Source organism: Marmota marmota, unplaced genomic scaffold, assembly GCF_001458135.2.
Source record: "Marmota marmota marmota unplaced genomic scaffold, marMar, whole genome shotgun sequence".
NCBI lineage: Eukaryota > Metazoa > Chordata > Mammalia > Rodentia > Sciuridae > Marmota > Marmota marmota.
Window position 1 is genome coordinate 247,982 of NW_025999930.1, and position 15,814 is coordinate 263,795.

At 37.1% G+C, this 15,814-nt stretch overlaps 1 protein-coding gene and 1 non-coding gene across 2 annotated transcripts in view; both read right to left on the minus strand.

The window, feature by feature from the left end:
- The window catches only part of Ptpdc1 (protein tyrosine phosphatase domain containing 1), a 69,995-nt gene that overhangs the window by 30,887 nt on the left and 23,294 nt on the right, over positions 1 to 15,814 (minus strand). Inside the window, exon 2 of the mRNA XM_015506293.2 lies at positions 8,398 to 8,485. Coding sequence (XP_015361779.1) covers positions 8,398 to 8,479 — 82 coding nt within the window. The 5' untranslated portion in view covers positions 8,480 to 8,485. The remainder of the gene's footprint in view (positions 1 to 8,397; positions 8,486 to 15,814) is intronic.
- On the minus strand, positions 4,603 to 4,709 carry LOC125615960. The gene has a single exon (XR_007346563.1). It is a non-coding gene; the product is annotated as a U6 spliceosomal RNA (small nuclear RNA).

Genomic DNA, 15,814 nt, shown 5'->3' on the forward strand with positions numbered 1-15,814 from the left:
AATAAATAAATAAAATAAAGGTATTATGTCCAACTACAACTAAAAAATAAATATTTTTAAAAATGGGCAAAGAATTTGAATAGACATTTTTCCCAAGAAGATATACAAATGGCCAATAGGTAGATGAAGAAATGTTCAACATTATTAGTCATTAGGGATACACAAATCAAAACAATTTGACTTACAGTTAGTTCCTCAACATGTTAAACACAGTAATTCCACTCTGAGGTTTATGCCCAGAGCAACAACAACAACAAAAATACATCCACATAAAAACGTGTCTGCAAATTTTCATAACAGTTCTATTTGTAGTAGTCAAATGCTGAAGCAATCCAGGGTCCATCAACCCAAATGGAGACACAAAATCTCATATACACAATGCAGTATTATTCAAATAAAATGGATGAAGTGCTGATAAGGCATGGTTAAATCTTGAAAACATTATAACGTTATGTTAAGTGGAAAAGGGCGGACACAAAAGACCACACATTGTATTATTTTTCTGATATTAAATGTCCTAAATAGGCAAATCAACAGAGACAGAAAGTGACTAAGGGCTGCCAGCGAGCGAGAAGATGGAAAGGGGACAGATTGCTAACTGGTTTATGGTATCATTTTGGTCTGAGAAAATGTTCTGAATTTAGATAGTAGTGACTGTACCATCTCATGTACACACTAAAAATCAAGTGTATACACTACTTCAAAAGGCTGAATTTCATTATATAATTACATAGTATAATTTAAATTGTTATATGCTTATATAATTTTCATTATATCTCAATAATTTTTTAAATGTTTGAGTGGTCATTTCTTCATAAAAAAATTTCCCGCACCTCATCAAATGGAAGTTGGAAGTGCTGCAATTCCTCTGCCAAAGCCGTGTTATGAAGGCCTTGCTTGAGCTGAGCCTCCACCATCACGTAGCAACAAGAAGTCTTATCACAGCCCAGGTGCAATGGTGTACACCTGTAATCCCAGAAGCTCTGGAGGCTGAGGCAGGAGGATTGCAAGTTCAAAACCAGCTTCACCAACTCTGTGACCCTTAACAACTTAAGAAGACCCTGTATCAAATAAAACATTAAAAAAAAGGGGGGGGGGCTGGAGATGTGACTCAGTGGTTAAGTGCCCCTGGGTTCAATCCTTGGTACAAAAAAAAAAAAAAAAAAGTCTTACTACAGGTTTTGAAGCATGGATAGTCAACATTAGGCTCACTATCCATCCCATGTCAGTAACCCAGTGGAGAACTAAACCTCCACACCCATGCAGCATCAGAGACGTGCAAGCTGAGATCAGTGAGCACTCTGCTTTCCCCCTAATGTCTTAAGGAAGGCCGGTGGGGAGACAAACCTCCACATACAATACAAACCTCCACATATATTGCAGCAATATAAATGAACAATGCAGCACGGAGCCAGGCTAGCTGGCATGGCCTGTCTACCCTAGTGTTAGTGGAGCCCAGAAGGGGGCTGAGCCTCCCTACTCCTACCTGCCATCCATGAGGAATAAGGCAGAATGAAGCAGGATGACCAACATTCCCCACCCACTCCCTAGGGCCAACAGGGTCCAGAGGGAAGCTGAGCCCCATGGTATCCCCACATGGTATCCATGAGGAGAAAAGCAGTGGCAGGAGGCAGGGTAGTTGGTACTATGCTTCCTACTTCCTCCTCTGCTAAGGTCCCCAGGGCCTAGCAGGGAAATCAGCTTCAGCCACATCTTGCAGCAACAAAGTGGTATGAGTCACCTTCGACTTCCCCTCTCAGGTGGCAGTGGGGCCTGCATTAGCAACCTATTTATTCAGGGAGCTGATCTTACGCCCCTGCTCAAAGACAGCATGACAGTGCAAGGCAGTGCCCCATCTTCACCATGAAGGTGTCAACAGAGCTGGTGGGAGAGCTGAGATTCCACCTGGCCATGTGCAGGGAGGCCCTTGCTTTTGTTGGCATGGTGTCAGCAAGGCTGAGCAGGGATCTGAATACACACACTGACCTTGTCCTGAGATAGACCTCAACAGAGAGACTGCCTGCTAATAGGAGAAAACCTAGGATCCAAAATGTCCCGGATGTAGTTGAAAATCACTTGTCATATCACAAACTAGGAAAATCACAATGAGTGAGAAGAAACAATCAAGAAATACATGATATGTTGAAAATATCCACAAGAATTTTAATTATAATGTCTTGGCATTGATTTTTTTTTTTTAAAAAAAGGCTCTTACAGAGAATATTTTTCTGATCATAATGGAAGCAAACTAAAAATCAATAATAGAAACATAATAGGGAGAATTTCCTAAGACTTGGAAATTAAACATCAAACTTAAAAATAATTCATAAGTCAAAGAGGAAGTCTCAAAGGAAATTACAAAACACATAGAACTGAATCAAAATGAAAGTACGACATACATAGCTGTTGGTAAAGCAGAGTGGTAAAGGAAGTTTATATCACTTAATGCTTATGTTAGAGAAGAAGAAAGGTCTCCAATCAATAATCTAAGTTCCAACATAAGACTATAGAAAAATAAGAGCAAATAACCCAAAGCAATCATTGGAAGGATAAAAAGTAAGAACATAAATCAAAACATAAAAACAGGGAAACAATGATGAGAATCAAACTAAAAGCTGGCTCTATGAAAAAATGAAATTGATAAATTTCTAGAAAGACTGACAAAAGGAAAAGAAGACACAATGACCAATGTAAGAAATGAAACAGTTTATCAAGATAGATATTATTATTATTAAAAAATAATAAAGAACTAGTACACATAACTTGGTGCTTCTAAATTTGACAACTTACAAGAAATGGGTCAATTCTTGGATTAGGTCAACATAGTAAAGATGGAAATCTCCTTGAATTGATTTATAGGTTTAATTCTTATCAAAATCCCAGAAAGGCTTTTGGTTGACATACATAAGCTTATTCTAAAATTTCTATGAAAAGTCACAGATTCTGGTTAAAATGATCTTGAAAAAGAAAAATAAATGGGAAGCATTACTCTTTAGTAATCAGAACAGGGTGGTGTTGGTGGAGGGCAGATGTACAGATCAATGACACAGAAGAGAGAATCTACAAACAGACCCACAAAATTTCAAGACACTGGAATAGGCTGTATTCTGAAGACCTGACACCAAAAGTACAATACACAGAAGAAAAACTGGACATTATGAAATTCAAAACTTTTTCTCAGAAAAAGATCAGGAAGATCTGGAAAGGTAAGCTACAGATTGGAAAAAGATATTTTCAAAAGCATATGTCAAATAAAGATCTAATGTCCAGATTGTATAAATAACTCTTAATGCCCAACAATTTTAAAAATCCAATTAAGAAAGTGGACAAAAGACATGCATAGACAGGTCAGAAGAGAATACACAGATGACAGATAAGAACATGAAAAGATGGTTATAATCATTAGCCATTGGAGAAATGCAAATTAAAGCCACAAAGAGGGGTTGGGGGTGCAGCTCAGTGGTAGAGTGCCTGCCTAGCACGTACAAGTTCCTAGGATGGATCCCCAACGTTGGAAAAACAAACAACAACAACACTGAGATATTACTACATGCCTGTCAGAATGGCTAGAATAAACAGTGATAACACCTAATGCTGCTGAGGACTTGATTGTTTATACAGTGCTGTAAGAATGTAAAATGGTTCTACACCTCTAGAAAAGTTTGGTAGTTTCATATAAAATGAAATAGGCAACTATCACCTGACCTAGTATGCTTTTGAGATTTTACCTTACAACAATAAAAACTCATCTTCACACTAAAACCTGCACGTGAATGTTCAGAGTGGCTTTATTCATAATAGTCCCAAACTGGAAACAACCCACACACCTTTCAATGAGTGACAAGATAAACACACTGTTGTACATCCATACCATGGAATGCTACTCTACAATACAAAGGAATACACTATCAAAACACATGACAACCTGGATGAAACTCAAGGGAATTACACTGAATGAACAAAGAGCCGATCCTAAAGGGCTATGCACTGTATGACTTCATTTGCATAACTTTGCTAAAATGACAAATTATAAAACTAGGGAACATAAGCAATTGCCTTGAATATAAAAGGAAGCAAGAGGCACCCTCCTGTTGATCTTGACTGTAACAATGTCAAAATCTTGGCTGTGATGATTATGATACTATAGCTCCTTAAGATGTTACTATTAGTGGAAACTAAAGGAAAAGAGGGATTCTTCTGTACTATTTCTTACAACTTTATAGGAATATCTACTTATCTCAACATTTCAATGTATAAGAATATACAAATATATGTGTCATCAAGAAAAGAAAAAAACACTAGGTAGCCCTAAGCAGAGGTCATCTAACAGATGTCAGGGATAAGGCAGGGAAGGCAACTAGCAGAGTGGTATACAGTATGTGGCTGGGCAGAGTATGGCTCTGTGTGGAAAAAAATTGCTGAGGCAGATAATGGCTGTGCAGGGTTGAAAGACTGGCCAGGTAAAGGGAGGCTGAGTACATAAGTAAGCACATAAGGAGTAAGAAGAGCCAGGTTTCTCATTCTTTTTCTCTTGAAACAGCAAATCATGCAAAAGTTTTATTTTATTTTGTAGCTGATGAACTATAAAAGGGAAGATTGTAGAAAAATATGGAATGCTTCATGAATTTGTGTGTCATCCTTGAGCAGGGTCCATGGTAATCTCCTCTGTATCATCCCAGTTGTAATATATGTGCTGCTGAAGTGAGCACAGGTCTCTCATTCTTGGAGAAGAAAATCATAAACAAAAAAAGGAAAAGCTGGAACAATAGATAATGTTGAATTCAAATTGAAAGTAACAGTATGAATTCATGGTTTTCAATATGTGTCAATAGAAATAGCAATAAATATACATGTAAAAAGTAGGTAGATACGTATGTGTATGTACAAACACATATTCCCCAGCTTGGTCCCCTGAGAAGTGTGAGAATCTTAACATGCCAGTAGTAGTAAGCATGCCCAAATTTTGGTTCCTAAGTAGTACTTATTCTTCACTCAAAGGAACAATGGTTCCTTAGAGGAAGGGTTGATTTCAGGGTTGGAGCAGAGAAAGAACAAGATGGAAGATCTTACTGGGCCACAGAGTAAAGAATGCAGGAATGGTGAAGATGTGTCCAAAGAACATAGTTAACAGCTTGAAGCGGCTCCTATTGGACAAATGTAAGACAACTGAAGCATCAACTGATAATAAGATTATATTCCATTGAACAAAATAGGATTCCCCACTAAAATAAAATGATAAATAAGTGAAGAAAAAATTCTTCTTTACGGTGTAGAATGCCAAACAGTAAATAAAGGATGAGTGATGGAATTTGAAAATCTCCCTTTAGTTATCTATCACAATAACTAATTCAGGCAAAAAAACATAAATGGGTTCTAAAATTACTGGGTCAAAGCTGGATGTGGAACAAGGAAATTCACATGGTCTCAAAGCATCTTTCCATAAATCACTAACTATGAAGGGAGAAAGAATAACTTATAGTGGGTAAACCTTAGCAGATACCACTTTAATGATGTGACGACAAACATTTCGAATCATGGGACAAATGACACCTTGTGGCACTTGAGGGATTCGGTGAGAAAAACAGTCACTTCTGTGACATTTCTACCCAAAATGCATAACCTCAGACTCACCATGTGGAAACAGCAGACAAACCAAATTGAAGGGCACGTTACAAAAATACTAGCCTGTGATCTTCAAAGATGTTAAAGTCAAGAAAGGCCCACCAAGGTCTAGATCCTTGAAAGGGTTGGAAAAACATAAATATCCTACTGGGTCAGTTGACAAATTCAAATGAGGATCTACGGTGAATAATACGAGTTTTTGTTTTTGTTTGTTTGTTTTTAATGTGCTTTCCTTCCAACTGTTCTGTAAGTTTGAAGTTATTTCAAAATTTAAAAAAATCAACATTACCTAAAGGGGGAGAGACATCATGGACATCCTTCCATGAGGAATATTGCATCCCTCACGAAATATTTTTTCCAATTAAAGAAACAATCTGACTTAACACTATATCCATCCTCCCGCTTAGAGGAAATATCTTATGGACATAATTAGCAAAATAAAGACCATGGCAAGCTTCACAGGAGAAAAAGAAAAAAAAAAAACTTGATTTCTTCAACTAATAGACTGTCAGGAAAAAGAGGCAAAACCCAAGTTAAAAAAGATCTGAGCTGCATAGCAACCAACTATAATGTATTGATTCTGACATAAATGTTATACCTAAGTACATCTATGGGATATATCTATTAGGAATTTGTACACTGGTTTATGTATTTGATTATATTAAGTAATTGTTTATTATTTTAGTATGGAAACAATGGTGGGTTATTTAATGAATAAAATGACGTGATGCCTCAAGTTTGCTTCAAAGAAACACAGATGCAAAGGAGGTGAGTGGAGGAAGTGAGTGTCTGAAATTGTTAAGGTTGGGCATGTACTTGGGGGATGATAAATACATGGGGACAAGGGGACATTTATCTTACTCTGTATAAAAGTGGTGAATTTTGTTTTGATTTGGAGTAACAGAACCAAAATTTAAATCTAGGTCTGTCTCATTCCAAAGCTAGTTCTTGATGAGTTTTCTATTTTTCTCTGAAAATACTTATTATACATGTACCTCCCATTAAATTTTCCTTTGATTCATTGGCCAACATTTAAAAAACTACTTTCACCCTAAAACACCATAAAGTATAATTGATTACCGTTATAAATATCTACTTCAAGAAAGTTGGATATAAAGTACATTTTATTTTTCTGTATTTTTTTTCCAATTAAAAAGCTACACTTGTATAATGAGGGAAATTTTAATTAAAAAATATTTTTGGAAAGTAAAAATCAGCTTCCTGGTGGATCACAATAGAGATGTTACAACCTTCCCTTTCTGGAGGCATCTGAAAATGTGTAGTGATTTTTTTTTTTTTTTTTAGGTTGTTACTGGAACATGATTTTTTTTTTTTTTCGGTTGTTCCTGGATTAGTATGGTGGGGCCATGGAATGCTAAATGTCATTCAATACTTAGGGGCTCCACCCCCGAAAGCCAATAGAGCCCCTGTTGAGAAACAGCAACTAAAAGATAACATTNGAGGAGGGGGAGGAGGAGGAGGGGGAGGAGGAGCTACAAGAATCTGAAATTTCGCCAAGAGGGAGAGTCCTAGTTTTCTTGATGTAAGAGAGCTCCCCCTGGTGGAGTGGCCAGATTCCAAAAAGAACACATCTACTTTGAGAACAGACTGCTCCCAGCAAGACACTGAACTGAAATCCCTTCAGTTAGCCCTTCCTCTTCTGCTCTTTCATCATCCAATCCGTACTCTGTGAAGAAATTCTACCAAATTTCCCTATACATAGGAATAAAGTGAACTTAGGTAAAACCCAGAGCGGGCAGTTAGAAAATAGTGCAAGGAACGTTATGAAGAAAAATTAATCAACATCCCTCCTGGCTAACACTTATAGGCCAAGGTCACAGTTTGGATATTAAGTGTCCCCCCACAGGCCCATTATCCTAAAGGCTTGTCATCATGGTATAATGGGAGGTGACAGAACCTTTAGGAGAGGGGACTTAATGGAAGGAAGTTAGGTCATTGGGAGTGTGCCCTTGACAGGGATATTGGGACTCCAGTCCCTTCCTCACTCTCTCTTTGCTTCCAGGCTAGCCTGAGGTAAGCAGTTTCCTGCACATCTGCTTCTGCCACCATGTTCTGTCTCACCACAGGCCCAAAAGCAACAGGGTCGCTCAACCGCGGACTGAAACCTCTGAAACCATGAGCCAAAATAAACCTTTGCTCCTTAAGATGAATTATTTCAGACATTTTGTCACAGTGATGGAAAGCTGAATAACACAGCCAACAAGGCCAAAGTAGAATCTGGGCAGGTCTCGGCTTAGAACTGTGGTAGAGTGAGGGGCAAGTGTGGCAGTAGGAGTCCAAGTCACAGCACGCTTCCTTAGCTGAGGTGCCACGGGAAAATCAAAACAGTGTGGGAGGGCAACAGAGGAGAGAAAAAATAACACAGAGAGAAGTAGGACTTGAGGGCTTCTGAATGTGCTTTATAAGTGACACTTGCAAGTAACTACAGGAGAAAAAATGAATGGTTGATTCACAAGTAGGCGTTTGATGACAGGAACAAACGCATAATTTCAGTCTAAGATAATAATGTAGGAGACAAACACTGTTTGCAACATCCCTTCTGAAAAGGCCAAGATTATTATTCAGGGTTTTAATGAAAAGAAATTCTAAAAGGCCAAAATGGTAAGGCAGAAATAAACAAAAAGGCCTTAAATAACACCTGGACCTTAGAATTCTAAAATGAAGAATAGAACCTTTTCTTTTACATCCATTCACACAGCGACTTATTAAATACTAGTTTGAACAGAGATAAAAAGCATATTAAAGAGATATTACCTTTCATGTTTGCAGCATACCCACTATTATTCACCAATGTGGAATACGGTTGTTCATTTTGAGGCAAGACTCCCGCAGCCATGGTAATCTATTGAGGGGGGGGAAAAGATTTTTAAAAGTTACTGTGAGAGATATTTATTTACTAATTAACCATAATATGCCAGACCTCTGCTGTCTAATATGGCAATCATTTCTGATTACTGACACTTTAAATGTGGCTAGTCCAGGTTGAGATGTGTTAAATGCAAAGTACATGATTCTGAAGATGTAGTACCAAAAAAGAAAATAAAATCTCATAATTTTTTTATATTGATCATTCATTGAAATGATATTTTTGATATAGTGGGTTAAGTAAAACATTACTGCAATTAATTTTTCCTAGTTCTTTTCATTTTGTTGCTATTAGGAAACCTAAATCCCATATATGGCTCACATGTGCTCGACAATAAGGAGGTGACAGAGAACAAAACATTCTCTCCCTTATGCATCTGGAGTCCACTGGGAAGATAAGATGTAGACATAAAAAATGCTACAAGTGCCTGTGATGGTGGGTTTCTCCACCCCTGCAGTCGAGGGTGAACTCTTGTGAGGCTGCTTCCTGGTCAGTTTGTGGCTGACAGGAGCCATGGTTAAGACCTTACTTACCCCACAGTGAAAAGAGGTGCCAATTTTTGCCCTTTTCCTGACTGAAAACTGGGGACTAGGGTCCAGGGTGATACTTGTGGTTGTGGTCAAGGTCTGGGGTCCCCAGGAAGACTTAATGTTTTTGTTGTTGCAAAATTATATTCTGAGGGGCTGGGGCTTGGGCTCAGTGGTAACGCACTTGCCTACCATGTGTGAGGCACTGGGTTCGGTTCTCAGCACCACATATAAATGAATAAAATAAAGGTCTATCAACAACTTAAAAATTTTTTTTTAAAAATCATATTCTGAGTATCAATGATTATGAGGTTAAATACTATAATCACTTTAATAAACTATGGAGATTCTTAAAGGGCTCTATAAACCTACTGAAATCTCTTGCACCAAAAAATTAAGAATAGTAATTAAATTCAGCCTTAGTGTTTTTCCTTGACGCATTTGTTTATTTCTGGAGGAAAAAAATCACTTCATGGATCTCAATGATTCTTTGAAAAATTCAATTCTGGTAAAATTTTACTTCTAAAACCAATTTTTAAATGCTCAAAAGGTATAAAATTTAAAATTTGATGAAATTGTGTCCCTTCCAAATACAGAAATTAAATACAGAAATGATCTAAAATATAAATAAAATTTCCTGAAATATTAATGTCATAAATATCATACTAATTAATGTAAAATTTTATAATGTGCTTAACATTTCAAAGGAAATGTTACATAAAGACATGAAATAGGGACTGGGGTTGTGGCTCAGTAGTAAAGCTTTAGCCTAGCATGTGTGAGGCCCTGGGTTCAATCCTCAGCACCACATAAAAGTGAATAAAATAAAGGTATTGTGTCCAGGTACAACTAAAAAATAAATATTAAAAAATACATGAAATAAAAGGTTAATGAGTTCCAGGAAACTCATTAGCAAAAACTTAACTTGAATGGATACCCATTAAGGCTGGGCATGGTGGCCCACGCCTGTAATACCAGCAACTTAGGAGGCTGAGGCAGGAGGATCATAAGTTCAAAGCCAGCCTCAGCAACTTAGCAAGGCCCTAACCAACTTAGAGAGACTATGTCTCAAAATTAAAAAAATAAAAAGGGCTGTGGATGTGGGTCAGCAGTTAAGCATCATTAGGTTCAAACCCTGGTACTAAAAAAAAGAGAAAAAAACATAAAGGATACCCATTAAAGATTAAACCTAGAAGGGCCAGGGCTGTAGCCCAGTGGTAGAGTGCTTACCCAACATATGCAAAAATATGTGTGTGTGTGTGTGTGTGTGTGTGTGTGTGTGTGTGGGTGGGTGTGGGTGTATACACACTCTTAGAGGAAAAAACATTTAACATATTACTCTTATAAATTCTTGAAACATTTTGATGAGGAAAAAACAATTATAACCATATTGGAATCATAGAATTCTACCACGGTTGGGATTCTAGCCCTGGTTATTTTGTACGTCAAAGTTATGAACACGTTACAGAGAAGGTTCCTGGCCTGTCCAAGATGACCCAGCATGTTGAGGGACAGACCAGGAGTGACAGTGCAAGCTAGGGCAGGCAGCACTTTCTGTGTTACGCTTCCCTTGACTCCACCCTGTTCTTCGGCTATAAAGGAATGAAACACCTCTACTTAACTGTCTCCCTGTAGATCATGCGGTCATGAGACCACGATTGGTTTATCTTTATGCCTCTAAAGAAGGGGACAGCCTATACAGGGCACATTCGTGACATCTGTTGAGCAGTGTCTATTCATGTGGAATGTATTCACATCTTATCTCTGTGTTCTAAAGTCCACCAAGAGATGGCTATTAAAAAACATGTGTTGAATTAATTGTATACTTTGATCACCAAGAGTACAGTATGATGGTGGAATACCTTAAGAATTTCTTTCTAACTAGCCCCCCAGAAATTTAAATTTGTAAGGAACCTTACAAGTCCTCTAGCAGAATCCTAATTGAATGTGAGCATCCCTCTACTAGATCTTTGTTTGAACACTAACAGTGACATCATTACACAGCTCTGGTAGCTAGAAAGCTCTTTGTATTGCTTCAACTCTCTAATTTTTATCCATTGGTTCTATGTTTGCCCATAGAGAACAATACACCCTTTCTTCCATAAATCTAAAGCTGGTGGTCATGTTCCCCTCACTCCTGGTTTATATTTTCCCAAACAATGGATCAGTGGTTCCCTTTACCATTCTTCATATAGAATGTTCTAGACCGCCTCACCAGCCTGGATACCCTTTCCTATTCATTCATTTCAGTCCATTGTTGTCAATGTTCTACAGACAACAGCTGAAGTCTATCCCCCAGATGTGGTATGATGGAACAAAAACAGCCGCCCCCCTTGTTGGGATGGTTCATGTGCCTATCAGCACATTAGTTTTTCAGCAATCTCAAGACAGAAGGATGCATCAACAGATTAACAATGGCTAACAATGATTTGTAAAACATCTAGAAGTTAAAAACAGACATTGACTAAGGATGGTTAAACATAAGTAAAAGTTCAAAGTGACTAAATAATACAGAATGAAAAGTAAAAGGTCCCACCTCCTATCCCCCAAGTCAAGTACTATTCTCCAGAGATTAACACTTTAGAAATTTGCTTTGGTTATTCTGGAGGGTATCAGTATATTTAGACCTCTGATTCTTATGTTGTCATCTCTAAATCATACTACTGAATTTCTGGTGCAAAACATGAGGAAGCTGGTTCATGCCCACCCACCCCATACCAAACCTTTTCCCATGTAATACATCATGATTACCTTTGTAATTTTAAATAACATCTTTTAACCATCTAATTTCCTATGAAATTTAAATGATGTCTTGATTCTATGTAAATTCCTATGAATTTAAATGGTATCTTTATTCTATGTAAAACAGGTAAATTAGTTTTCCTATCCAGTCTCCCTTCCTCTCTATTTTCAAGTTCTGCCAACTATATCATTTCTATTATATAAAATTTTTTAATGTTTAATTTTCAGTTAATCTATTATTTCTCATGCTTTGTCTATAGATTTATTCTAAAATGTGAGACAAAATAATTATGTATTCTGCATATACACATATAATCTGTACAAGTAATTAAAAAATAAAATCAAGTACTGCACTCAGACCCATACAGTAAAAAGCACAGGTAGCTTTCTGTTACAGTCCTGTGATGCTTACAGTACAACACTCTAAGCATCCATGTCAAATGGGTTATCTTTTCTTTCATTCTATCAGTTGCTTAAAACAAGGGCTTATTTTGTTCCACTGCAGATTTGGACAATATATTTCTTATACAGACTTCTCCCAGATTTCTAATCACTGTTTTCTTACTGACACTAGTAAATAAATCTTTACCACAGTCTAATGATCTTTCGACTTCTTAATCACTTTACCTTAATCTTATTATCTACCTGCTTTTTGAAGATATTTTTTTCCTGAGCTCTTTGGATTCCTCTTCTAATGAGGACCAATGCTTCATAGACCTACTACAGAACTGTCAGCCTGGGGTGCCCCTGAATCAAGGATATTGTTTCTTGGACTCTGCTTTGGTTTTGCTGATTTATCCACAGGTAATTTTTTCATAAAGGGGAATGAAAAGTAAAACTTTCTACATCTCTTCATTCTGAAAATATCTTTATATTATCTCATACTCAGCTGATAATTTGCTTGATGAAATGGTACAGTTTTCCAGAGGTTTCTTATTAATTTCCTATTAATAAACTCCTGCTTCAGAGCTCTGCTCTTTCCCCTATTAGAACAGTTACTCCTTTCTTCCTCATGCATGTCAATTCTTTATCATGTGTGGCAAATCTTTTTAAAATAAGTTTATTATATTGTAATTACGGTAATTACAGTTGCCTGTCAGTCTTACCTTTTCATGTAGTCCAAACTGAAAAATCTTTCCTTTACACTTTCTATCTCTACTGCCTTCTATAATAAGAAAGGCCTTCTCCAATTCAAGATGTAAATCCCAATTCAATGTCTCCTATTTGGGGGTGATAAGTATTGTCCCTCTGAAGTAGTTTAGTAATAGGAAATAAGAAAATTAATTAATAAACCAATATTAATTTATTCATATTAATAAAATGTATTGAATTAATTTACAGAATAAAAGGTAGTCCACTTCAAACTAAAAAAATCTTACTTGTAAGTTACCTACATTTGTAAAGCTTCATTACTGTGTTTTTTTACTAAACAATTTGAGCTCAGACATTTTTTAATGAAAAGTAATTCTTCTACCTTTCTTAACCCTTTCTGCACAATCCCAAGGAAATATCCACTACTTGTTCAACAGGTCTCAGCTACTTTTTTGGGGGGATGGGGGGATAGTGTCTTATTAGAATAGTTATTGAGAATCAGCTGGATCCTTTCAAGGCTTACTTTCCAAGTTTTGTTACCAGCCTTTACTTTAGGCTGATTTAGACCTTTTGCTAAGGCAACATCTACCTGCTAGAATCTTGGGTACTACAAGGCCTTCCCACTGGCTGGGGGAGCAGGAAAAACTGCCAGTCTTCTGAGAGCTCAGAGTATTGTTCTGTCTACTTCCTGGTATCTTTTTCCCAGCTTCAGACATTTTACACAAATCAGTATTCCACCAAGCCCCTTGGGCTAGCAAAGCCTTGAATGCCATCTTCACATCTCTGGTCATCTCCGTTTGAATCCTTATCTCTGCAAATTCTAGTTACTTTGGCCACCCTGAGCTCTACCCTCTATATCTCTGCAAAACTTGGTCTGGGTTCCCTTCCTGAACAAAAGTTGGTTAGAAGTGGAAATCCCCCTGGTCATCTTCAAAAAACTCAAATCCAGGGAACTCTGAAACAGTACCCATGTGTACTACCTTCACCCTAAAACATTATAGTCCAGTAGTACAGAACTATCAAAAAAATTATAGTTAAAGTATGTTAAACTATAGAGTCAGAGTTCCATATTGAAATCTTGATTGTTGTCAACCATATGAATCATTTTAATTTTCAATTTCTTCTTCTGTAAAAGGAGGATTATGATATTTGCTTTCCTGGTTCGTGAGAATGAAGGAGATTGTGTGTGTTTCTAGCATTAGGTCTGGCAAAAAGGGTATTCAGTAAGTGTTATTTTAACTTGCAAACCACCACCTTTCAACTTGGTATTCACTTCATTTTGCTCATATTTTTATAAGAATTTGTAAAGGATTCTATTCATTACCTGTCCAATAGTCCTGCTAGTAGTTAGTAATGGCTGAGCTTCTAAAAGGACTTATGAAAACATTACCTCCATTCACAACTGCCTTTATTTCATATGGTTGTAGAATCAGGGGAAAAAGGGTTTGAATAGCAATTCTGTCATTTCACTGCACAATCACATATTATATAATTTCCTTTCCTCATCCCATGACAAGTATTTTGCTTACTCTATCCTACAGTTTGCTTTTTATCCCTAAAAGCCCCCCCAGTGACTCAACTGTTTAGAATTAGTCACACTCTAATTAGTGCCTACTCCTTAAAACTTAAGTGCAGCAATGAACTATTACTCATAAGGTTAAGAAGAGTAGTCACGAAGTACGAGTTTGATATAAACAATATTCGACTTCATAAAAAAGTCATTTCACACAGAGACCAGGTTCTGAGATGACTGAAGAATGCTTAGATCACTCCTTCCCCTTCTATTTTCCAGATACACTGTGTTCTGCCAAAACCTCCATGTGTATTTTTTGGAGAGAAGTGGGCCGCTGCATTTAGCAGTGCCTGGGAGGTCAGAAACGGCGTAATCCTTCCCAGATGCTCCCTGCTCTGCACTCCACCTTTGGAATGCATCAAGATTACCTTGGGTATTTGTAGAAATGCAGATTCCTTGGCTCCACTCTTAAAGCGCTTGAGTTAGGGAGTTTGGAGGAGTGTAACAATCTATACCTCATCAATTTACACTTCAGGTTAATGTAGGAGGTCCTGTGCTCACACTTAGAGAAATACTGTCAATAGGATTAGATTCTAGACAGCAGTCATAGAAGAATTTAGGTTGAAGAATTTAAACTTGCATATGCAAAACTAGCCATGGAAGTACATGAGTGAATTTATGAAAGCCATATAAATTGTTATGCTCATTCATAACATAATAATAACCAAAACACAGGCACTGTTCCAAGGGACTCCTATATCTTAACTCATCTAATTCTCACTAAACCCTCTGAGTACCATTATTTTCCCACTTTTTAAAAATACTTTATTTTCTAGAGCATTTTTAGGTTCATGATAATATTGAGTGGAAGGTGAGATTTCCCATATGTCAATAATAATTGACAGCCTCCCACACTATTAATATTCCTTGTGAAGTGGTACATTTATGACTAAGTTGGTGAATCTATACCAACACATCACTATCACCCCAGGCCCAAAGCTTAAATTAGGTTTCACTTTTGAGGTTGTATATCCTATGGGTTCCGACAAATGTACAACGGCGCGTGGGCAACATTATGATATACAGAGTAGTTTTACTGCCTTTTATAAATCCCATTCTCTGCCTATTCATCCTTCCCTCTTCCCAATCCCTGGCAACTACTGATCTTTTTACTATTCTACCCTTTTGCTTTTCAGAATGTTAGGTAGTTGGAATCACACAGTCCAGCACCTTTTCAGACTGGCTTCTTTCACTTAGTAATATGCATTCAGGTTCCTCCATGTCTATTCATGGCTTGATACTTCATTTCTTTTTAGTATGGAAAAATACTCCATTGTCTGGATGTACCAGTTTGTTTATCCATTCATCTACTGAAGGACATCTTGGTTGCTTCCAACTTGGAAATTATTAATAAAGCTGTTATAAACATTT